This window comes from Diachasmimorpha longicaudata, chromosome 13, assembly GCF_034640455.1.
Source record: "Diachasmimorpha longicaudata isolate KC_UGA_2023 chromosome 13, iyDiaLong2, whole genome shotgun sequence".
NCBI classification, from domain to species: domain Eukaryota; kingdom Metazoa; phylum Arthropoda; class Insecta; order Hymenoptera; family Braconidae; genus Diachasmimorpha; species Diachasmimorpha longicaudata.
In genome coordinates, this window is record NC_087237.1 from 2,340,069 (window position 1) to 2,366,522 (window position 26,454).

General features: G+C 36.2%; 2 protein-coding genes across 3 annotated transcripts; one reads left to right on the forward strand and one right to left on the reverse strand.

Annotated features, from left to right (window-relative positions):
* Positions 1–136: 136 nt before the first annotated feature.
* LOC135168660 (very long chain fatty acid elongase 7) lies at positions 137–26,286 on the reverse strand. 2 transcript variants are annotated; one of them, XM_064133055.1, is made up of 6 exons: positions 26,153–26,286; positions 2,221–2,328; positions 1,695–1,966; positions 1,333–1,516; positions 1,159–1,274; positions 137–1,068 (listed from the first exon to the last, which is right to left on the reverse strand). In XM_064133055.1, exons 1-6 carry the CDS (start codon positions 26,166–26,168, stop codon positions 775–777), a joined length of 990 nt encoding a protein of 329 aa, XP_063989125.1. In that variant the 5' UTR covers positions 26,169–26,286; the 3' UTR covers positions 137–774. The 2 variants fall into 2 exon arrangements, with proteins under 2 accessions (XP_063989125.1, XP_063989126.1); XM_064133056.1 differs by lacking the exon at positions 26,153–26,286 and adding an exon at positions 7,053–7,310.
* Positions 14,844–25,848, forward strand: LOC135168662 (very long chain fatty acid elongase 7-like). The gene is made up of 5 exons (XM_064133060.1): positions 14,844–15,485; positions 20,281–20,626; positions 22,854–22,991; positions 23,767–24,009; positions 25,285–25,848. Exons 2-5 carry the CDS (start codon positions 20,288–20,290, stop codon positions 25,468–25,470), a joined length of 906 nt encoding a protein of 301 aa, XP_063989130.1. The 5' UTR covers positions 14,844–15,485; positions 20,281–20,287; the 3' UTR covers positions 25,471–25,848.
* Positions 26,287–26,454: the final 168 nt, after the last annotated feature.

Consider the following 26,454-nt stretch of genomic DNA (forward strand, 5'->3'; position numbering starts at 1 on the left):
AGAGATTTATCGCTCGATGTCGGCAAGAATGAGATGTTCTGCCGCAATTAGTTATCCTTGTCACCTCGTCACGGACCGGACTATAATTGAACCACCTCAAGCACATACTCTAAATCAATGAACAAGACTTCGAGTATATATTTTATATATATATATTTAAAACTTCATAGGCCAATTTCGTTAAAATCTTCGTAACATACATTTTGATTATTCAAGTTGAGCTAGGGATTAGTCAATAAAATTTCTCACTTCAATTGGATCATTCGCCCTCTCGGACATACCTCTTCTCCTGAATCAAACGCTAGCTACGATAGTGGTGACTAAAATCTATGTTATGCGGCCGAGAGATCGGAATGTTTGGAAGCAGTATCATTATTAGTCATTAAACTTTACTGAGCAATTTTTTTGGATTTTTCTCATCCACCTTTTTGCTTCATAAATGGCACCCGTTTGTGCCTGCGTGAGTACCTGTCTCACCCGGAAAATCAAACATACATTCAACAAATTTTCTACGGTATATTCATGAAATAATTAAGATAGAAAATGCACAGCGACGACGTTAAGATGTCCTAGGCAAGCATGTGCCTTCATTCTCCCACAGCAGCATCAACTACCAGCTATCTGGTTCCAGCTATCTCCATCATTCAAGTTTTCCTTGATCAATAGTATTGATCACTGGAAGATGTTTAAACGACGACAGTTAATAATTAAGATGTTCGATATTGTTTCAGTTTTAACCATCACTCGCCACTTTCATCATCTCCTTCGCGGTTTCTAGGAGTGTTTTTCCTTGGTCGTGGACACATGACCATTGGGATGCTCCGAAGATCCTTCCTCGGTGTTGTGATTATCCTGCACGTTGTCAGCATTTCCATTCAACCGTCCAGTGCCATTCGTCCTGGCGTTCTTCTTCGATTTGTCTGGTACGTAGGCCTTTTTATAAAAATCAGAGAATAAAAAGTAGAAGAACGCAACGTTTGGAAGAATGAGAATGAGCGACCATCTTGGGTAATCACAGTCGTATACTAGAAGCTGAAGACTGTGAAGAAAAGCGAGGCAAAATTGACCCTGCGAGGAGAAATAAAATTGTCATTACGAAATTGTTATACCAGAGCGATTGAAACGAATGGGGTCAGTTTTAAAAAAAATGTACATTACCATTTGCAATGTTGTGATATACTTCTTCCACCACAGATACTGCTGATACTGAGGTAGAGCTGCTGCCAGCAGATAATAAGTATACATTACGATGTGAACAAAACTGTTGATTACACCTGCAATATTATTTCGATTAAAGCAATAGCCAATATTTTATGATTACTCAATACTCACCGATAAATGTTCCGTGACCACCTGGATAGTATTTCGTAGCACCCCACGATATCAGTGGCATTACTGTGTGATGATACATGTGTAAAAATGATATTTGCCTTTCCTTTTTCCGCAGGACGAAGAACACTGTGTCTAAGAGCTCGGATAGTTTAGCGAGAAAGTATATCCACACGCCTCTTGCCACCTACCGAGTTGGATTAATTTATTAGTCAGGAGACTTTTATGGTCGTTTGATTTAAGAGAAAATATCTGAGATTTGCGAAAATGTCTAGCTCTCAGACATTTTCAGTCATCAGTACAATTCTATTTGATTGCTCGCGTCATTAGAAAATTATACTAGCTCCCTTTGAACATATATTTACCCTGAGGGCTTCAGGTGTATTGGAGTAATCAACGGGCTCGCACTTCCAGCTGTATTTGTCCAACCAGGCCCCATCCAGGCCTTCCCAGAATAGCCATGTACTCAGCAATACTTGTGCTAAATTGTACAAAATGAGAGTATTGTTGAGCTTGTATGGCTTCCTGTGCTCCATATGACGAGGTCCCCAGGACAGTACAAAGTACAGATATCCAATCATTATACTCGCTCCCGGCACTGGTGAGGACATCAGGAACCAGTCCCTCGTTCTTGGATCTTAAAGATGAATTCAATGTGTCATTAGCATAAATAAAATTACTGAGACGAGATAAAATCAGAAATATTATTATACAGCGTTACCTAAAAATGCAATTATCTTTATCTTCTTCAACTAATGTATCGATTTTAAATGTTAATTTAATGCTGTTGATGATGAGACGAATATTTTAACTAATCTCATCAACAACGACTCAATAGATTATTCCGTAAATTTTTTCAACTTTTTATGTGACCCTGCTGGATGCACTTACCAGCCAGATCATAGAAGATGTGGTTGTAGAAACTGACGACGGAATTATTATAGATGTTCGACATCTCGACAGCTCTAATGCCTCCGCTGGTGTTCATTTGAAATTTACCTGAAGAATAAATATTTTTTTTTACACATGGCATATCACCTCTTTACAGTTAAAAACAATCGTCACCTGTCTACCACAGTCTGACAATGTGATTGAAAAAAAAAAACTGTCCATACATAATGGTTGCTGTTAATCGTTCGCTGATAAAACGAGCAAAATATTCGCATAAACCGATGCTCTAGCGTCTCTACGTCAATCGGAGTATTACGTTAATTGTGCAAAAAGGAGTAGGAAAACAGATTGTCTAGGGTTTCGTATTCATCACTCTTGTTGCCGTTTCACGTTGATAAGTGTTTACGTATCAATAGCATTAATATCGCGAGATATTATTCACGCGTTATCTGTCGGCATAGCAAGATAAATAATAATGAATTTCGTTGGAAGAAAAATGAAAATATCAAGACAGAAAATGTTAGAAAAATTATCCAAAATCTCGAAGCAGTTTTACATGTATTTGTGGCTTTAGGGCAGATCTGAATCAATACAATTTTCCTGCCTATACATATATTTCTCACCTATGTAATCAGCACGTCTTGTTAATTACACTCTTTCTATTCCTCTGATTGTTCTTTTTATAACCATCGGTGGAAATACTGAGAAAAATATACTGTGCAATGACAGAGTAATGCATTTTTAATTCGTATTCCCCTTACAATGATTTGACAAGTCTAATGACGGTTCACATAGAAAAAAAGGTCAGTGGTCACAGTCATTTGTGACATAAAGAATGTACAAAATTCATTTGAAAAACATGTTGACAAGAGATGGATGGAAATCCCGTATTCATCTCCTTGGGTTTAATTTCGCAGTGGAGTCACTCGCGACCGGAAACCCCGGGGAATTTTGAGCGGTTCATTCGGCAAACATCGACGGAACTAGTGTGCGCAGGAATAACTATCGCATGAAAAATTCAAATCATCCAAATCATGATTTTTATTTATTTGACGGCGGAGACAATTGAATGAAATTGTCGAGAAGAAAACTCTCAATTCAATGGTAATGATACTGTGATGATTCAAAATTACCGGGAAATCACCACTCACTAATTGTGATTATGAAATTTATGAATGCCTCGAGTGGTTTATTTTCATTTGCTCCAAGTATGGGACTGGGATTTATCTGTAGTGGGTTTCACAGATGAGAAGAATTCATTCCATCGATCGCTGTCCTCACATGCACGAGTGTAAGGAACACTCGGCACGATTTATTCCGATGCACATGTGCAGGAGATTGTTGTTGACATACAGTGGGGTTTATTAAGGGTCATTGTAATGTTAAGTTTCTCCGCGTTGCGACATAAACGTTTCGAGATGTTTTTGTTATTGTTTGTCAGGATTTTTGTTGAATGGGGGAGATTTATGGGGAGATGCATATTTAGTAGTTGAAATATGGCGATAAAACGAGGAAAACTGATTTGATATTTGAAAGCGGTGTTTTCATAAATTAATGATTAATTTCTAAACCCTTGAATTCAATTTTTTAATGAATGAAGTTATTATCAATCTTGCAAAGTTGATTGCTGCTTCATAAATTATTCAATACTGAAATAATTTCCATTTATTTCAATTTATTTTATTGATTGATGTGGTGAACGATTGAACGAGTGAAGGATTTTCTCGTGCTGATGGACGTTTTTATGGATTTTTCACGAATTTCCTCGGCAACAAATGAAGAAATAAAAGATAATCACGTAATTACGTAAATTTTCACTTGTGACCTGAATAAGCGTATTTCAATCCCTGATTAAAATCAGCTCTGTGCATTAAAAAATCGGATATTTCATAATTCAATCACTCGATTAATGAGTCACTCTACAAATACCCGCGGAATTCCCCGTGAAATGTTTTTTCAATCCACTGGCGTTGGAGTTAACCGATTCGAGCGCTATTTTTTACCACCAGTTACCTCTCTTGCAGGTATATCCTAGGGTAACAAAAACCATGATAGGTAGTTTGGAAAAAAAAATCCGATTAACGTACGTCGGGAAAAAAATAAAAGGTCACATGTCAATCAGTAACAAAGACTCCTAGCATTATAAACTATTGTAATTTTTTATATTTCACATTTTAATGACTTTCCATTCTGCAATTGCTTTTTTCCTCGCAACTTCGGGGAACTCCAGACATTAACGGCGAAATCAATCAGATATGGAAGATGGACTGATTTTTTTTTCACAGTCATTGCAACAGGTGAAATGTTGATAGAGGAGAGAACAATGGGTCGAGTTCCGCAGGCCAACTGTGATCCTTTGTGATCCACGTGAGTGCCATCTTCAAATAAAATTTTACGTTTTGGTCTAATCGGGCAATCGTACTGGGTTTTTACCTCGAGAGCAGTGGAAAGTGGTAACGGTAGGAGTAGGGGCAGACAGTTTTTCAGTGGATCAACAAGCAATCCATGAGTAGAGAGAATAGAAAATTGTCGTTCATTCATAGGACTTCCAATTATATCTATTGACAAATATTTACGTATTAAATTAAAAATCGAGAACTTATTTAGCCTTTTTCAGGTGAAACTGATTTTATGAAAGTAAATTTGAATATTTTTAAGTCAAGGGACTTCGCTGCGACTATTTTTCCCGGTATTTAGTCCGCCAATAGCGAACAATAGTCTCTTCCAGTGGACTTGGAGTGGGATGAAACAACTCACAAAGGTGAATTTATAATCTCCTCATCTGAGGATGTGTACATAAATCATCACCAAAGGATTGAAGTTGGTCAGGTCATTGAAACAGTGGGTTATTGGTTTCTCGCTACGCTTTCTTCGCGGCATTTCTCCATACCCGGCGCATACCACTGATAATGGGTAATGGAGCGAGGGAATTCGTTCGACAACGTCATCATGAATGTGAAAAAAAAATTCAATGAAATCAATTCAAAAAGAAATAATATTTCTTCTCGAAAACTTTGAAATTTCGACGAACACGAAATAAAATTCACTATAAAATAATTTTATATACAATAAAGTACAGTTATTTATTCCTCTGCAAATCCACAATTAAGAGAATAACATTTTTTATTACGTCGTATAATTTATTGAAAAATTGAATTTATCAAATAAAAAGTTTATTTGATTATTTCTTCGAACAAACAGGGGATGACACCCGCCCGGATTACGTGATACGAGAAAAATCCAAATGTCAGTGGACGTGCGAGATCACGAGGATGTGGAACACTATCTAATTTGGACACGTAACACAGGGAAGCGATGGCACATGTGGACGGAGACATCCATCGAAAGAGCAACAATAAATAAGACGCGAACAGTCCATCGGGGACAAGCTAAATGCCAAATAAAATGCATGCCAAGTTAATGTATATTTTCGCCTCTTCAATTTCTCCAGATGTACTTCCTGAAATGGGATTGGCCTGACCCGCGGCCCATCTCTCCCATACGCCCCTTCGTCTGTAATGTTGTTTGATTTGACTGAACTCTGTTGGTGATGTAATTCAGATTACCAAGTTCCTGGATGTAGGATTACATCGGCAAATCGTGACGATGAGTGTTTTAACATTCTTCGTATGACTTAACGTGAAAATCACGCGAGAGGGTTAGACGGAGATTGAACGGGCGTGTAACAGTTCAATTACCTCGATTGATACTGTTGGCATTTGGTGAGTGATGTAAGGAGGATCCTTTCCACTGAATAAAATAATAAGTGGCATATCATTAGATTTTGCTGATCAAATAGAATGATAATTAAAATGGCTAAATATTTTTATTTTGAATTCCATGGAAATTAAAATTTCAAATATATGTATAGTAAATTAAAAACATTTGAGACAGGCACTCAAACGTCCTAAACGTCTCAATAAAACTCAAGGAATTCATTGAATTATTTTTGATATAATAAAAGAAAAAAACATTATTAATATGTTTTTCCTATTTTTCAAGACAAACGTGCGGGAGAGTACAATTACCTCGTCACTTGATATCACAGGCATTTGATGGGTGATGTAAGGATGGCTGGAAGGGTAAATAATAGGAAAATAATTATAGTTGAGGGGTTCTAATCGGATTACGTGCCAAGGTAAGAAAGTATCGGGACTGAAGGGGGGAGAGATAATCCTGCGATGAGATAACCGACGGATACCGCAATGTATGGGGAACATACTTGGACAATATTTGAAAAAGTTGTGTCTCTCAATTTATGATCAGGAAACAGAACATGAAAAACCGTCGATTCGTTGAAAACGATGAATTACACCAACGGATGCGAATTTTCAATGACTAAACGCCGAGTGAATCTTCTAGACTTCGGAAAACTGTCAACTGTCCACGTTACTTCATGATTACACGTGTATTTTCTACGTGAGCACGAAAACGTTATGCCGACTTCCTCGTGCGTGGACAAGACCACCGCATGGCCTGGATATAAATTGGTCGGCGCGTGCCGTTAGAACTCTTTTGTGTTTTCTTGAATTCATATTTCTATTATTCTCACATCCATCCATCCATTATTATACTAATTATTGATATTCTTGTTCAGATTGATTGCCAAGAGACCTAAAATTATTTTATCAAAATCGCAGGAAATTTGTATTGTTCATTATCGATAGGAAAATTGTTATTCCAAAGCATCAAAATAAAATGACCTATTTGCATTTACAAATTATTTAACAATTTTCACTGGCGAGTGGACGTAACTTCTCAATAGAAAAGTAGATGAAAAGTATGTGTGGATGAGTGATTTATAAAAATTCCAAGATTTTCCCAAAACTCACCGAACAAAGTGTGAATTTCTCCACCAAAAGCCCTCCGATCACTCAAATTTTCATGACAATAACAATCACAGTCTATTTAAAAAATGTAAACAACTGGAGTTGTTCGAGCGACGGTGGCTTTCCACCAATTTCCAAGCAATTACCACCGATTATCTGATAAAAACAAACGTACTCCGAAAATCGGCGCGACGGTACCCCAGCACCGATCCGGTGTCGCGCCCGGTGTTGTTCGTGAACTGAAAATTATGATACAATCTTTTTCATATGAGTGGAACTGCAGCAGCGCCCAAGTGGGGTTTACAATTTACGAAACGCAACGACTTGGCGGCAATTTGAAAAAAAAAAAATCATCGACCAGGGGTAGGGGAATTCCCTCACTGCTGTTGAATGAGCGGCAAGAGGAAGAAAGAGGGGCATCACCTATGTGCCCAGTTGGTTGGGTCCAGCGGGTATTCGTTTCACTCCCGGTCACCCAACGCCGTTTTAACTGTCATTACGTCATACTTAGGAAAGTTGTACAATAATTGACTTTTTTAGATCTCTTTGACTTGTACGTTGACACACTTGTACAGCAATCGACTCTCAGAAATTTCTTTCAATCTGAAAATGGTTTTTATTTATAAAAATATATGAAATATTTCGCGGAAACCGAACGAGAATAAAAGCCGCCCCATCGCAGCGAACTTTACCGATTTTTTGCGCAATAAATTTTGCATAAAATCCGAGTGAAATGAACAACAAAATATATTCGAAGAATCATTTCATCTATTAAACATCACGATAATTCCTTACGTTCCTTCGAAGATACCGATCCGGAGAAAAATATATATTTACTATTTATCAATCATTTATGAGAAATTCAATTAACAATTTAATTGGAATGGCAGCAGTCACTCCGTCCTATCTATGAAGATGCGCTTTCGGCGCGTGTCCTGTAGAAAACACGCAAACTAGGAATATAATCCCGAGGTCCGAGCAATCGATTAGTAATTATTGTGAGTATTGATAAATACTCATTCATTATTCATTCATTCATTGATCACAATTTCCAACTCCGATGCAAACACCGACACACAGATGTACAGACCGGTATGCCGCCCGTTGTTTTGCATCTAAGAATGTAGTTGAGTCTGTCTTGATTCCTATTAATTTCTCAATAATTGAACTTCCTGATCCCGACTATAAATCGTTATTTATATACACCGAGGATTCCTCGCGATATCGATTTACAAAAAAAAATTACATGACTGAAGGTTCCAGCAGCTTTAAGAATTATTACTGATCTATCAGAATCAGTTGCAACGTGATTAGTTAAAATTGAAAAGTCTTCTGGAACTGTAGCTTTTAATAAATTAAAATATTTCGAGTAAACAGAATTAAGTGCAGAATTAATTACATAATTAAAATACAGAATACCACCATTGAAAATATAAAAAAATTATCAATTATAATATATTGAATGAACTTGATAAATAAATTGCAAGAGTGGAATTCATTTTCATTCACTAATTAACTAGCAAAATATAAATAATTGAATAAAAAATTTAGAGGCTGATTAACGCAGAATAGGGAGGAAATGTCTTTCACATATATCAAATCCAATTAGTCATTCAGACTTGCCACCGACGTGTGCACTTTATAAGTTGTATTTAATCTTTGACACCTCACCGGTGAATTCCATACATTGTTACCGAACCAATTGCACGTCAGCAGGGCCAAGAAAATTTCCGCTGCCTCATCGAAACCCATCATTAAAATACTCGACAAAATTTCACATTTAAATCGGCCTGCATCCAGTGCATTCCTCTGACAGCGCGATTCCTCGAAAGAAATTAATGAGGATATGTCTCACACTAATCACACTTACCCTAATGACCCGCGGAATCCCTACTATTGTTACAGATTATTGACCAATGATTATTTATTTACTGAGGGGTAAAAATTCCAGTAAAAAATGACAATCACCCACTCGTTTCGTTCATTAATAATAGAAATAAGTTTGAGGTGCCATAAATCAAAGGGAATGTTGAATAAACTCGGTCATTATCTTGAATTTTACTGTCCAATTGATCAGGATCGGAAATAACGTCCGAGAATTTGTGAAAATTCAAAAGTTAGTAATGGCTCGTTGGCCACACGTTATATCGGATGTTGCAACAGTTTTAACTGTGTTTGTCGCGTCGTAATTTATTTTACTCCACCGACCGAGAGAACGTATATAGGATTGAGTTGGATAGCTAGAGAAGAAATCGGTAAAGGCTTTTTTAAATCACGAAGGTTAGTCAACGAGTTAAGTGAGAGAGAAAGAGAGAGAAAAATATTTAGCAACGAATGGGAGATTGGTTGTGCCGGTCATCGCCACTTGGACTGACAAAATATTTCGTAATGGTTTGGTGGTAGCGAAGTAGCTAATGGGGGAGAGGCTGATAGAGATGAGGGGAGATCGAACCGTTCTTCAATTTTTTTTTTTCGCAAATATCTGCCGGAGCGCGTGTATTAACAAATAAAATAGTTTAGTAATTATGTAGTTGCTTTCAACTATTAATTTCGCCAAATTTTAGTGAACAGTTATGACAGTTGATGTAAAATATGAAGACTTTTGGGGGCTCGGAGTCGCCATCGAAATTTAAATCCCATTTTTCGGTTCCACGTCTAAATATCCAGTCGAAAATACCCAAACAAAAATCTCCAATGAAAAATGTCCAAAGCAATAATATCCAAAACACAAATATCCAAATGCTATGAAATCCAATACAAAAATTAGACAAATTTATTTTGAACTCCAATCCACCTTCTTGGATCTACAAACAGATCCAATGTTCGCGGATATATTTGCTATTGGGTTTTTTACAATCGGATATTTTCGAATTGGATATTTTTAACTGGATATTTTGGACTGGATATTTTCGACCGGATATTTAGACGTGCTCCCCATTTTTCTAGTTACGAGACCAAACGCGCACTTCAGCCCGCGGAAAATGAAGGATGAGTTTTGTTTCTGTCATATAAATCAATTTGATTCGTCCGAAAGCATTTGACATCAACACGTAGGAAATTTATTATGATTATTTTTTTCATCCCAATTTCAACCAATCAAATGGTGGCATTTCCCGTCACGTGGTACAGGTAAGAGAGTTTTACTTCGGATATTTTTCGGATATTTCCCTGTTTGTTGCTAAGCAATGAAAATATCCGATAAACAATTTGTACGCGTTTCAAACCCCAAAACTGTCATTACAAAAAATCAAGTTCAAAGACTTTACCTCGACATGAGCAGATTTGGACGGGAATCCTTGGAGATTATTGATCAAAAAATTTAAAAAAATGTTCCTAATAATACAGTAAAGACAAAAGCCACAATTTGGAAATAATTCTCTGCATTTTGTGCAGACAAAAAATATACGCTGGAGAAGCCACGACTACGAGTGAACAACCGTACTATATGACGTGAAATGCCACACATTTAATTGTTTGAAATTGGAATGAAAAAAATAATCGCATGTAATACCACAAGAGCTCCGAAATTATCGGATATTTCCCGATAGGTTCGTTGCAAACAAATGAACGTGTCAAGTTTTCCAGTTTAAAAATCACGAGCGCGAAGCGCGAGTGATTTTTCTGGAAAACTTGACGAGCTTATTTGTTTGCAGGGAACCTTGAGGGAAATATCAGATAATTTCGAAGTTCGAGTGGTATTCGGGGGATTATTTTTTGCATCCAAATCTTGGCCGATAGAATTGCACCATGAGACATAATTTTCAACGAATTGCCATTTAATCTGTCAGATACAATTGAGGGTTACTTAAACATTTGTTTTTTTTTATATATATCAACATGCAAAATTTCCAGTGAAATTTCCAAGAATATCCGCTGAAATACCGTGTTGACTATACAAAATAACGTCGAATGGTGCAATCCTATTGGCCAAGATTTGGATGGGAAAAATAATCCAGCCAAATACCCCTCGACCTTCAAAATTAATCGGATATTTCCCTCCAGTTTCCCTGCGTAGCACCGATCGGGATAAGATTCGCAGAAAAACCTGCGAACCTTATCCCTCTCGTTGCTACGCAACGAAACTCTCGGGAAATATCCGATAATTTTGAAGGTCTTGGGGTATTACTACTGAATAAAATTATGCGCGATCTTGATGTGGACCACTATTAAATGTTTGAATATATTTAAAAAATTTCTGGCATTTGTCAACACATTTTTGAAAATAAAATAAAAATCTGTATTGAAGCTCACTGTCATTTCATTTTGCTGCGAACTGCGACCATCAAATAATGGAATATGAAATGCAAATTAAATTCATATATATAAATATCGGTGAATCATAACGATCTTTACATTATGTTTTAAAATTAGCGCCTAAAATTTAAACGACCAATAGGATACTGGCTACATCTTTGCGAGATTTCGATTCGATTCGAGATTTTCGATACGATATGTGGCTCTCCTTTTTAGAATTGGATGAGCGATAAATAACTTTTGAAAATTCTGCCGTCAGACGTGAATGTAGAAATCTCCTGTACCGATTAACCAGGTGGCATATGAACGCATGAGACCTGGCGCGGTATTCAAGACATTGCGCTTAGACTCGCGTTCAAAAACAGGTTCTCGGATCAAAGTCAAATGGACGATTAATGTAAAGGTCTGCAAGCCTTTGCCTCTTCTCCCAAATAAATAAAAAAAATATTCTGAAGAACAACTCGGCTTAGGATTGATGGGGGGTCAGGGTGGAAAGTTTGGTGGACACACGTAGGCATTCTCCAATGGCATCTAGAGGTCCATCACCCGTCGAGCATACCCAAAATTCTCTGGACAAATCAGTGATCTTTAGTCTTCGTCAGGACAATAAATAAACCTACGAAATGGACTTTTCTGGCGAAGGGAGCGAACTATTAAAATGCGGTGCTACGATTATTGCATGATAAACAAAATGAGAGGTAGTTGAAAAGGGGAATCACCCGTGACGCAGTCAGTAGTCAAACTGGATGTTCTGTTTCCCTCTGGGTACATGACGTGCTGTAGTCATCTTCGTCTATTAATCGCCGTATCGTTGAACCCCGCTGACGTCACAAAATATTCAAATGACGCGGATCCTGAATGCATTATTTATTCTCCTAATGACTGGTGCAATCACCTCAGCTGTGGGATTTTTGAGACCTGGACTGTTTTTATAAAATACATATTAGACTTTTATTGAAGTGGCTGGAGTCTCCATTTATATAAAAAAATAATTTGGTTATCCTTTATTTCTTATTTTTTTTAAATAAATCCCAGGGCAAATTTGAAATCCGAAAAAATCCTCTTGATTTGAGTATAATTATTCAGTTAAATAAACACGCAAACGAACCTTTATTTTTAAATGTCTTATTATTTAAACGTTCGGTGCATCAAAGTCTGGATATTTTTTCTCCCCTCGAGTCACCATATCTGAGCAGATTTACGACTTGTCAAATGTTGTTGATGAGCTTTTTAATTGTTCCCGATGACAAAGGTCTGGAAATAAAAGACTCCAGCCCATGAAGTGACTAATTATGATTTTTATTGTCTTCCTGGTTCACCTGACATTTGCTCAAACAATTTTCAATGATTCTCTTTAATTTTTTGTAGCTGAAAGTGACGTGCATGCATGAATATGCACTTCACTTTTCATTGGCATCATGGCGAAGGCAAATATTGTACTTCGAGTGAGAGAATCGTCATATTCCCATAAAACTGGAAAAACAATACTCTTCAGAAGACTGACGCAATCAAAAAATTAAATGACATGAAAATAATGAAAAAATATTTTTCGATTTCGCTAAATTTACTGAAAAATCGATTATAAAATTTCGTGCACCCATGGTAATATTATTTTTTGGTTCTTCTTTTTACACTCGTATTTTTTAAATTCCCAGAGCTATTTCCGGACGAATAGTAAATTCTATTGACGTAAACCTGATATTTTGGGACCACAATACTCATCCTTAGTGAGCTGTTTGACCATTCACTCAATCCTTATAATATTCGAATTAATTCTCGGACGGCAGAGGATAACGCAAACAATGAGATAGCAAGATCTTTAGTGAAGTCAATGGAATTCCCCGGTTAAAAGGCAAAAGTCCTCGGAGTCATGTCTTACGACGAGATGAAGGACCTCCGAGATATCAATCGCGTCTGGACAGGATTCTCTCTCATGAGATATAAAGAGTAGTGCATTCTTGGAGAGATGAAGGTAGTCTGCAAGGTCAGTTATTCATAGGAGGGAAGAGGTCATTAAAACGTGGAAGGGAATTATTCCATTCGGCTTCTCTTTTTTACTGTTTGCATATTTTTACTTTTGTTCGTTACAAAAATTTTAATTCTATGAAAAGTAATTTATTCTCAATATCCGAGTGCCCTTCATATTTTTAATAAATTGTAACAACATTGTGAGGGGTCAGGGTGATCGTTTTATTTCAAAAACTAAATATGTACTGATTGAATGCATTGTTTAAAATTATTGACTGAATTTTACTATTATGTACTTGAAAATTACTGGAAAATTCAATAGCCGCTTAACTTTCAACGAATTTTTCTCCTGAAAATTCGAAATTTCCAAAAAAAATTGTTTATGAAATTAATGAATGAATAGAAGCGCAACTGAACTTGGATTGCCTTTTTTTTAGAATAGACTGTGTTTTTGTACGGATGAAAACCAGTTTAAACCCCAAAATAACAATTCCACCTTCAGAATCCGGAATTTTTATTAAATCTGGAGTCATCGCATTATAATACAGCATATTACATAATGCATGACGAGTTAAAAACCTTCATTCACCAAAAATTACATTGAACCAAGTGACAGGCAATCTTAAATCATTGCGTCGTTTATTTTCATTGAAAATTGATTATCAACTCCAAAAAATTATTAAAAAAAAAATTAAATCTAAAAAATTTGAGTACTAATAAATGAAAAATTAAAAGGAATAAAGTAGCATAATACATACAACATATTAGACACAGTAAAAAAAAATAGCGCCAAGTAATTCTATAATTATCCGAGCGATGAAGAAAACGAGTTTTTAAATGATTTCAAGTGTTTTTTTGCATTATAATATTTTAAAATTTATGTTAAAAAAACTGTTGAATATTTTTCCCCCCGAGTGCAAGGTAATGGCCTCCAAATATTTTCAAATCGGAGTTTCTCGATACCCTCTGTGTTCATCCCAGTGTGCAGCCATCGCGTCTGACCAAGCGTGGTCCATATCTACTGTACCGCGCGTCATTTAAACTCCTCTGTAACTCGAAAAACTTGGTCCGATTTGCAAACGGGCCACCGTCCCCATTCAATAAATTCCCCATATCTCCCATGATTAGTACGAGAAGTACGAAACTCCAAATTCCAAGGTTAATGCCAGGCTGCAGGCCCAACGCATGCACTTCACTCGCGCCAGTGTCGAGATAGCGCGGAGGTGAATGTGAGAAAGTATTGGTTGGAATAATCAAAAATATATTTCTAATGAATTGAAGTGAGGAGTTGAAAAATAAATTGTTGGAAATAGATGAAATAATAAAAAATAATTATTCAGGAGGAAATATTGTGCGATACAAGTCCTGCACGTGTGTCCGAGCAACTATGTATCAAAATTCCAAGACCTTGACTCCTCATCGTCCTCACATTTAAAAACAAAATGCTACAAGCCCCACGTACCATATTCGTACCCAATCACAGCCGACGAGGATCACAAAAGTTAAGAGCAGACATTTACCGGGAGGTGAGCACGCTCCCACTCTCATATCCTGGCCCCAAGCTGAGGCCCCACTCGTTGGCCGATACTTAAACCCACAACTTTTGCTCCTCCGATTTATTCCTGCTGCAGCAAACGCTCAAATCGGTCAAATCTCAAATTATGTACTCAAATGTCTGTAAAATTGTGACTAACATTCACATTGTACGGACAGATGTCAGCGGCGATAATCCGATATAATGAAAATAAATTAAGCAGTGACATAGTATCCCAAGTATCATAGTCAAAATTCAAAATCCATTTTGGAGATAAATTCAATAGACAATAATTAATTTTCAAAATTTGAATAAAGTGAAAATTTATGGCGAATTGGAATTAAGAAGGGGAAACAGTGGATTTCCATCGCAAAAGGTATCTCCTAGTGTCTTTCGATGTGTAACTTTGAGAGAAAGGTGACGTCGAGTACTGATCTCGATCTGATGCGGCATCGGTAGCTTCGTCTATTTTTCGAGTTTCGAGTTTCGACGTTTTTTACTGTTTTATTTCATTGTTGTGCGACTCAAGTTGTTCATGGATACTGTGGGGATTACTAAAGAGGAAGTTCTCAGAAGTTGATTTATCGCAAGGACATTAATACCTGTGGTAACGTGAAGTGAACAAATATTTTTGGTTCCTTAAAAAACCCTTTGAGACGCCAGTCAGTTTGTCGATCGAGGTAAGAAAAAAATTAATAAAAATTACTATATAAATAATTTTGAGGTTTTTTGAGATGAGAAGACAAATTATTTTTGACAATTGGGATGATAAATATGGTTCTGTGATTCTCAATCTGTTGGTGAGGCGTCAAAATGATTTTTATGATAAATAATCGTTAGTCACGCGATATCAAGTCATTGAGGGAATTCACTCTACTTTAAACATCGGTGATACGTGCATTGAAATCACCAATCGATTGCCATTCACCTATGAAACAAATCAGTTTTTACTAACTGGAATCAGTTGCGCGGTGATAAAAGGGAATAAATTACGTCGATTGACATTTTTGCAGGGGCAATAGCCTCTCATCAGTGCAATTTTATATTCTACGATATTTTAAACATGAGATGATTTCGCTCAAACAATTAATTTAATTTGAATATGCGAGAAAAATAACTAATAAAAATATTGTGAAAACAAAAATAATTTCTAGATAATTTACAGCGATATTAACAATGTCAATTAGTAGGCGTGATTTAGGACTGTATTAAATATCGATAAAATAATGAAATCAAATAAAAATAGAAATAAAAAAATTGCGGTAATGTCACATCTCTATAATGGTAATGAATTTTCTTATTCATCAGGAATGAACGAAATAAAATTTCAATTTAATTTTCCGGTGAAAAAAATTGTGCGTGGATTAATTATGGACGTTAACAAGTGAAAAAGAGGTAGATAATAAAATTTACGCAGGATTACGAAAGTTTAAAAAGTGCAATGAAATTAACAACTCATGTTTTATTTGGCACAAGGTCGCTGGACCGTTCACAAATATAAGGAATTTCTCAATGACTTATCATCGCTTTTATGCTGATACTTTTGGGAAATTTCTGACTCCGGCGAGAGTCTCAAGTTCACTAGAATTAATGAGGAAGAGAATTGACCTTTAAATCTGGGGAAGCCGGACATTCTGAGAAGTCAATCAAAAAATTCCACATCAATTTCAACAATTTTATTTTATAAACTACCAATTTAATTTATAAATTTTAACTCAATCATTTAATGAGAAAATTCAAATTGCATAAATTAATATAACCGGTAAAATATGTTGCGCAGTGAAAAATAAATTTAATAACTCAAGTTGAAATATAAAATAGAGAAATAAAAATTTTATAACTATTCGAGAGAGATTGAAAAAATTTCTCAAATAAATTCAAGTGATTATTACATTTTAAAAAATTGGATTAATTTTTTCTTCTCAGGATTAGTCGTTAACAGTGACAATCGACCATTTATCAAAACCATCGGAAAGGAAAACTTTGACCTAGATCATTAGTAATAAATAATCTACAAAATAAATTCTTGTTAATCTACTACAAAAGATGGCTCTTGAACATCCGTTATGAATGTCCGGTATTTCAATCGCAATGAACAATTTATCGATGATTTAACGTGGCAATAACGACACATCTGTGATATTAACGATATATTAAATTGAAAAGTTCATTAAGCATTGAATGAATGGGATGAAGTGTAAAAGTGGAAATGAGCTTGGAATTAGACACGGCATATCCTACTTCAAGCAAACGGGGTCGAGCGTAGCAATCATCGAAGAAGCTGGGTCGAGAAGCATGTGCCGTTGAAAAAGAGCCGCTGGTATTTTAGCCTACGGTTGTATGAAAGTAAGAAGAAAATATACGCAGCTCACTCCAGCCAAAATATCATTTCCATCGTCACTTTTATTTTTCCAATCTATAATCATTTTTTTTATTCCCAACTGTGAATAAAAAAAAAACACTCAATTAAATTTCCCGATCCGGTCCACTGATAGTCAATGAACATGTTGATGTGAGTTAAAAATCAATTGTCAAAACTTCTTGACAGACACAAACAATTTGTGAACTTAATTTTGGACCTTTTTCGCCTTTTTGATGATAGAAAATATGATTTTTTGGACTCTACGTGTGGGAATTCTCCAACGTTTGATTATATCGATTCTCCTCACAGCTCACGTGGTAAGTGGGTTAGTCGCGGGATTCTTGAATACGGGCGCACATATCTCCGAGAAGGAGAATGACTCCACTTTTCCCTCAAATAGTGTCTCGTGCACTTGAGGATCAAGTGCGAAGATGAAGAAAAAATTGAATCTGGCCTGTGTTGAACAAGCCAACTGCTCAGATAGTCACGACTGACTGGGAATAGAAAAGTTCGTCTGGAAAATTGACGTACTACTTGTCGATAATCCATTATCACGTTTAATGAGTCACTTCTATCACTCAGCTTCATCGCGCAAAACGATAGAACAGATGAAATATTTAAAAATATGGAAAAAGTCTCTTATAATCGAGCATTTGACGTGATTTCCCTAACGAAAAAGTTATCTGGAATGATTTAATGTACAAAAGTTGTCCAACGACGTCCTCGCTGTGATCGTTATCAGTACAACTAGTCGGCTTATCACTCTCATTTATTAGTTTATTAATAATTGAATAATGATGTCGACTCGAATGAGACCTCATCAACGTTATTATTCTGGAAAAGACCTGCTTTGTTTTTCGAATTTTTCCTCTCTTAGCATAAAAATGACATACTTTAAAATATATGTTTCAAGATCGGCCTCTAACATTGTAAGAAAAGCCATTTCACTGGGCGTAAAACGTCGATATTTTTCAAACGATAGCAATTACATTGATAACGAGGTCATGAATGGGTTCCTCGGAATTCGAAAGTAAGAATTATTCAAAATTCAAATCGCAATGAGACGAAGTGAGATAAAAATCTCGAAAAATCAATAAACAATATTATTGAATGAATTATTAGATTGACATTGTTCCTCGGTCATTATTACGTATCGTCGATGCTAATCCCTGTGAGGAGCCACTTATAATTAACTCGGCACTCGTTCCACTTACCCACTAACGGCTGACAGGGCACCTTACTCCTGCGTGCTACCATCACGATCGTGAAAAAATATCATCTTCCTCTCTTTCTCATGTCTTTTACGCTCGGTTCCGTTGTAGAAACGATCGAGACACTCTTTCGTTCATGAGCCATCTCACAAGAGTTTAAACTTTCTCCGTAACAAGTACCGTTTCGTCTCGCATCTCTCCCGTTCGTGCGCACTTCCACAGAAATGAGAGGATCATTCCAATGGAAAATGCTGGGCTGGAATTGACAATTCAGCGACAATTTTGTGCTATTTCTGGGATTAGAGAGGGTGTGATTTTTTTTTTTCCATTCATGTCAAGTATGGTTAAATATTCCCGTTCTCACTTTCATTAATTTTTATTTCAATAAAAGAATTAAAATGCAAAAGAAATTAAACTATTTTAAGGGAAAATCATTCATATTTCTGCTGTTCCCTAGTGAGTCGCAGCAAAATTTTACACCGATCATCTTTAAAAAATATTTTTCTCAATTAATTTTGTACAATGACAAAAGTTGAGGTACCGCCGGTGTTACTATTTATCCATGCGGAAAAACGGGATTAATTTTTTATGGTAATTTTACAAACTAACGCTATTTATTTTTTTTCCTGGGAAAAATCAGTTCAGCATGATCACTCAGCGCTTACAATTTGGGTGGCCTAAACCGGAATGCAGCTGGAACTAATCAAACATAACTGTTTTCCTACACTTTGGACACTGTTAGAATTTTTTTTTAATCAAATAATAGCTGTACTTCTGTTTGCAATTGTGTCGGAATTTTTAATTTGTTCGTAATCAACAAAATGACCCCCAATCTTTCCCTTCACCTGTCAATCTATATGACAGTATTTTTGCATCTGTTGATTAACTTTTTTCAAACATTACAGCATTTGATAGAGCAAGGTTACAACTGAAAGTTTTCGCTCACTTTAGACACATGATTTGCCTCTTTTTCATGATCTCAGAATGATTGAAGGACGCCCCAATCTGTGGTTTTTAATTTATCATTATCAATAAATAATACTTCGGAATGTTTGTATTTATCATCATATTGTACTATTCAGTCTCGTACGACAATTCCTCGCTTTGGAAGCTTTGCATTACGAAACAATCACGGAATTCACCACCAGGAAGCAGCCGGTTGAACAGCTCGATCAATCAGAAGAGCAGACAATGCTCGACGTTCTCTGAACGCGAGAAACTGTGCTTATGAATTGAATTGTGTCACCATGAGGACGCACTGACGAAAGCCACGTCGACGATGATTTTGCAATAACAAGATAGAACTAATGCGTTTTCTATTTCTGCGAGAGAAAAAGAGTCCGACTTTCTCGGGGAACCAAGAACGATGATCGAACGAGCGATGTCCTGATGTATTGGACATCCACGACTTCCTCAAGAAATTCGTTGATATAACTGTGATAATTGGATTGTTGCATAATTTGATTTATTGAATAATATAGTGAAATATAGAAATGGGAAGGGAGGCAAATCCTAAAAGTTTTTTTGGACGTGAAAATTATCTCAAAAGAGAAGCAATCGAGACGTAATTATTTTTTTCGTTGGTACTAAGGACTTGAATTGCTAAATTATTTATTCAGTCAATAAATAATTTCAGTGAATAATAATTATTTATTCAGTGAATAAATAATTTATAAAAAATACACAAAACATAGAGAATTAAATTTTTGGTAGATGTCTACCCAATGGTATGGTTAGCCTACTGCACTACACAATATGTCTTCTTTAACATTAAACATTCCCCCAAAAAATCCTGAAAATGTCCATTAAAATCGAGAAATCATCAGACACTTGTCTAATTTTCAATTACACAGACACGAAGTCTGGCAAGTCTCTTGAATAACGCAATTTTTTTTGTTACAGCTTTGAAATGGCATCAGCAGCAGCGGAATTAGTGGCTGAGCGGGAGCCAGAGCCATTACTAAAAATGCAGGATACAAATCGCACCTTCGTAGGGGCAGAAGGCCTAGTGCGAATGGCCTTGGAGCAGTACACAGAGATTCTGGAGACAGCATCAGACCCAAGAGTCAGTGACTGGCCTCTCATGGACTCCCCAATTCCAACATTTTTAATCGTTATACTTTATCTGTATGGGGTGACTCTACTAGGGCCAAGAATGATGGCCAATAAAAAGCCTTATCGGCTTAAAACTATACTTATCGCATACAACGCCTTCCAAGTTATTTTTTCACTGGGAATGCTTTACGAGGTAAATAATCCTTCACCATGTATTGTTATATTTTATTACGAGTGTGGAAAATATTGTCTGGGCATGCGGAAAATGGGTAGCATCGCAAAGTGTGGCAAATAAAAGTCTCGCGTTATATGATGAAATTAATATAGAAGATGAACCACTCGCCCAGATATTCAATTATTAACAATTTACACTGATAAATAGAAATTTGAATTTTTTTTTTTATCTTCCTGCAGAACATATTCTAAGACAGTTAACTACTTGCTGATACTTGAGATACTTTCCATAGAAATTTCTCGGCAGGAGCCTTTGCTTTTACTGAATTTCTCTCGTTTTTTTCATTAAAAAATCAAGCGAAAAAACTTGAAGAATTTAAGGTGATTTTAACAAGTAATAACAATAAAAGTTACAATAACAACTCTCTACTTTCTTGTTCTGTACTCATCTCATTCCCGACAATATAAGACACACTTCCTACTTAAGTTGTATAATTCTACTTGTTTGTTGAATATTTTTTGTATTTTTTCAATGTTAATAACAGGATGTAGAGAAGTTTCGTTCAGGGGAAATCGGGAGCCAATGTTTTTCACACGTACAAACATCTAATTATTCTCTGAGAACGCCGCAGTTTCGCGTTTTTGGGTGTCATGTAAAGGATGCGGAAAAAATTATAACAATGAGAATAGATAAAATTCATTTACCCTAATTATGAAGACAGAAATGGAAATAAAATAAAGTCAAATGAACTATATGGATATTTCGCTAGAAGTACGAAAAAAGGACTTTTTAGCCCATGTGCATTCGAAAATTTACTTTCCCGGACAGTGGAATCGAAAACAATATAATGTAATTTAATTTCATGAATTTATTTGGTTCGCGAATTGAGAAGAAAAATAATAAAAAATTCCGATTGCCAGTGACAACAGACCCCTCCGAAATTTTGTTCTCTTTGAATGAAAAAATAAATCATGAAACCAAAGGGAAGTGAATTTCATGTGGAATTAAATGTGTTTGAACGACACGTGGAACCGGTTTTAATTGATGCCTGGAAAGTAGGCCGAATAGCGAAAAAGAATTGCAAATTACTCCCCAATCGACATTTCATTTTCTTTCTCTTTTGGGAAAAAAAAAAACGGAAAGCAACATTAGCGAAGTGATGTAGAATTTTATATCACTGATCGACTCGGAGAGCCCACAGTGGACCAGTGATTGCGTAAATATACGCTTGCGCAAATTCCTGGGGGCGCTGGAGTTGTCTGGGAAAAGAGATAACATTGCAATGGAATCGCATGAGAAGTTGAGGTGCTACACGGCCTTGCTACGTCTTGGGGAAGGTCAAGCATACGAAAAAAATTCCTGTCCCACCCCTTCAGCCCACCTTGACCTAATTTACGCATTTCTCGAATACTGTAACGACTTTAATGCTGGGGAAAAGATTATAACGAGAAGCCTAACTGAATGACTTATTATTTTTTGGGGGAAAAAACATTGATCACTTCATTCTGCAAAATTAACTCTTTACAAAAAAATTTTCCCCCTCTTCTTCTAAACCAAAAATAGCCGAAATTTTTATTCCTTAATGATTCTTCCATTCATATAATATATAGAATAATTATGGAAAAGAAAAAATTTACTGCAAAAATGGGTTACAACAACAAATAAATTATTTCTTGCATACCCCAATTTGTTTACTCGCTCGGCATTTTCATCGGCTTTCCATAAGCCAAGGTCTTCCAGGCTCGCGAAACCAACCGCAATCTCGTCCCCCTGAATTGTGACGAACACTCCTTCGCCCCCAGTACCGCCAGAGACCAGAGGAAAATGGGTTGGCGAGTTAATTTTTTTTTTTAAAGAATGTGAAACACATACTTCAATAAATTACACACCAGTGAGAGCGAAAAAAAATTTTATGCTTTGCTATTGCCGAGCATACGTGGCATTACCAAAGTTTTCGTCGTACCTCAATGCTCAATTAATTTACTCACTTCGAACGCAGAAAGGCAAATTAATTTCATAAATTAAATGAAGGAGGATTGCTTCAATGCAATGATTTTGTAAGGGTCATTGGGTTTACGTGTAATCACGTAACTGGGGTTTTCATTTCCGAAGCTTTTTTAACCCAATTATTGTCGAAAAATGAAAGAATATTGATAGAATAAATTTCATGAAAATAGAAATTGAAAAATCGAATAAATTTCGTCGGATTAAAATAAATTAATTAGTAATGATAATTTTTTTTCAGCATTTAATGTCTGGTTGGCTCTCGGAGTACAGTTACAAGTGCCAGCCCGTTGATTACTCCCACAATCCAACAGCAATGCGAATGGCTAATTTGTGCTGGTGGTACTTCATCAGCAAATTCACGGAATTCGCTGACACAGTGAGTATACATCACCGATGGTGCATAAAATGTTTAAAATAAAAAAAAAATCACCACACGTGCTAAAGAAACAACAAGAAAAATATTCTGATCCATTCAGATGACACGAAAAAAAATGGTGAAAAAAATGTCATCCATCACTTGCATTGAATGACCGAGGAATGGAGAATTGTGAGAAAATATTACATTGATGATAACAGCAGAAAATGAATGAAATCATTAATAAATGTTGAGGCAACCGAGCAATGTAAATTAGGCACGGCTGAACGGAAACGCATTCTTTTTTATGATTTTCTTGGGATCATTAGCATTTGATATTAGCCGCCCGTAGTTAAAACCCATGAACTGAGAGCGATTAATGGACATGCTTACTACATTGCTACTCACATTGATGTCGATTTCTTAATTTTCTCTGCTAATGGAAAATGCGGTCACTTGGAATACCTCGAGCAATATATTGCTCATGTTTTATATTGTTTGCCAATTATTTTTGTAAATCAGCGATGAGTTATTTTTGCCTACAGTCACTATATCGACCAGTTTTTGACTAGAATTTCGAAAGCTAGGGAAGATGGCAAATGCCATCATGAAAATGGCACTACCTCTCATAGATTCCAAGTGATTCGTTAAAAACTTCACCCAAAGTTAAGTCAACACATACCATTTTACCACTTCGCTATTGAAAATGCTGATGAAGACCATTTATTAGTAACAATCAGTAGAAAAGTGCTTGATGAAGAGCCGATAATAAAATATAGAACTATTTGTTATTCAGATATTTTTTGTACTGCGCAAGAAGGACACTCAGGTGACATTTTTGCATCTGTATCATCACTCATTGACCCCACTGGAGACCTGGATATGCGTCAAATTTATAGCAGGTGGACATGGTACCCTTGGCAATCTCATAAACAATGCTGTACACGTAGTTATGTATGCTTACTATATGCTCTCGGCAATGGGACCGGACTATCAGAAATACCTCTGGTGGAAGAAGCATCTGACAACAGTACAATTGGTGAGTTTCTCATTTTTTAAATCATTTTTTATTTTTTTATGAACATCTGAAAAATTACTGTTTAATTTGGGTATAATTGAGGTACATAAAATCATCTGCCGGAAGTCAATAAAATGAACTTTCCTAGAAAATTGAAGACTTTCTGCTGGAAAAATATTTGGAAAAAAGTGATAACATTTTCGTTCACTAGTACTGCTTTTCTAACACTCCTCACCCCACGTTCAGGTGATGAAGAGACTCCCGGATTTTAAAATTATATTTTCGTTACCACCTGTGACATAAAATGCACCACTCTGGCCTAGGATTATCACTGACCAAATACTTGAGAACTGACTTCGACTAATAATTGTCAATTAATATTGCGAAAGAATTACACACAAGGTTCCACCACCGACTGGAGATAATTCCAGCCCGAAGGAAAGTGAATGTCTTGCGGTCACTGTGCTACCAGTGCCAGTGTTTCTAAAGGGCGAGTGCAAGCGCATTATCAGATGAAGTTGACTGATAAAAATACTAGTCGCGATCGTTATCTCTAATTGGATTTTCTATTTATCTTCACGATTATTGGCTTCGAATTGGAAGATATTTTTTAGAAGCAAAAACTATGTGAATTGATTTCAACAAATTTTTTATTAAATTGGCAACATGATAATGTCACTACGAACGTGGTTCCCACCAAGAGTTAATTATATTAATGAAGTTTTAATCAATAATTAACTTGGATATTGCGGGCCATTCGAAAATTTTTTAATCACGTGAGCAAACATTGAGCAGCTCTTGGCTTCAATGATCACCAAAGTGTGTTTGATAAATTTAAAATGCCGAAGGGGTGTAGACAAGGAGGACACAGGTGAAGGGGAGGGAAAAAGTGAAAAGTAGGTACCTAACATAACGTTGAGTAACTCTTAGTTGACTTGCTTTGCTGGACTCTCCAAGGCACCCGACAACACTCGTGTCGCAACAATTTGGCATTCCAATATACGGGGGACCAGATCTGCTGTACACCGAGTGCCAGTGGAGGACGGCCGATTGGACCACAGCGTGCCATAGAGCCTCACCTCGTACGAAATAGTACACATTTTCATCTTGTAAATGGTCTAATGCGTATCGTGGGAATGAAGGAAATTTCACGATTTTCTCGAGACATTCCGATCAGTTTACAAATTATTTCTTTGAAGTCGCGATTATTTTTCGATTTTAAGGAACATGACACATCTGAAACCCTCCTTGTCCTCAATTAAATGGCTAATGAATTTATTATTCATTATTTTTCAGGTGCAATTCTTCTTAGTATTCGTTCACAGTGCTCAGGCCCTAGTTTTCGACTGTGGCTACCCAAAATTAGTAGCCGCCCTGCTTCTCCTCCACTCAACGATATTCTTCGTCCTTTTCTCCGACTTTTACCTTCGCGCATATCGTAAGACGAAAACAACACTTGTGAAGCAACTCAAGAATGAATAAATTGATTGTAAATGCAAATGCAAAGATAACGAAAGACAATGGGGGGAATGAAAATTCAGTGAAAATGAATTCTCATCTCATCGGTCTAAAATACTTTTGCTCTTCCATGGAGAGCGATCAGTATTTCACTGTCTTGACATTTTTTTTGAGACGCTTGAATGTTGATCCGTTCAGCGAACAAATAATTAACTGATGATACTTCATTGTCATGTACTTATTGTCTAGAATTTTTCAATTTCCAATTTTTACTCCCAGTGAAATTGACAACGTTATTTATGATACGATATGATGTGAATTATTAATCATTTATTATACACAGTTTTCTTGTGGCACTTTGTGACTGTAAATAATTATGCTCAATATATATTTTTAATTGTATCTACTTTACTGTTTTCCTTTTATTGTAGTTTTTTATTTAAGAAAATTGTAGGATAGAAAATTACCTCTCATACGAGTTGTAAAAATATAAAATGTCTCATTTTTTCATATTCAGTTTAATTATATCTTAGTGTTATATTTCATTGTATTATTTATTACCCGAATTTTTCGAGATTTTGTTAAACACCCAATCTTGCGCAGGTAAAATACAAATACCACGGTACGCCCTCGGACAATGGTCAGTGGCAGCTCAACGCGATGATGTAATTAAAAATTAAACACTATTAATTAAAAAAATTCTTACCTCTGGAGTCAATCATCTACCATCGGTCTTGATTAATTTCTCGAATGGAAGACATATTTTACACTAGAAACATGGAGACGTTTGTCACCAAATAACAATCAACGTGCCACGGAAACTAAAAATTTGATAAAAAAACAAAGTAAATAAAGAGAAACAGATCAGCAGGGGTTGCAAGTAGCGCCATATCCTACCACAGTATCTACCCCAGCGTTGGGCAAAGTTATCGATTGGAGGGAGCCTGGTTCACCCCCACCATTTTCCCGGTGGTAATATCGGGGGATGAAGTTGTCATTTTTAAGCGT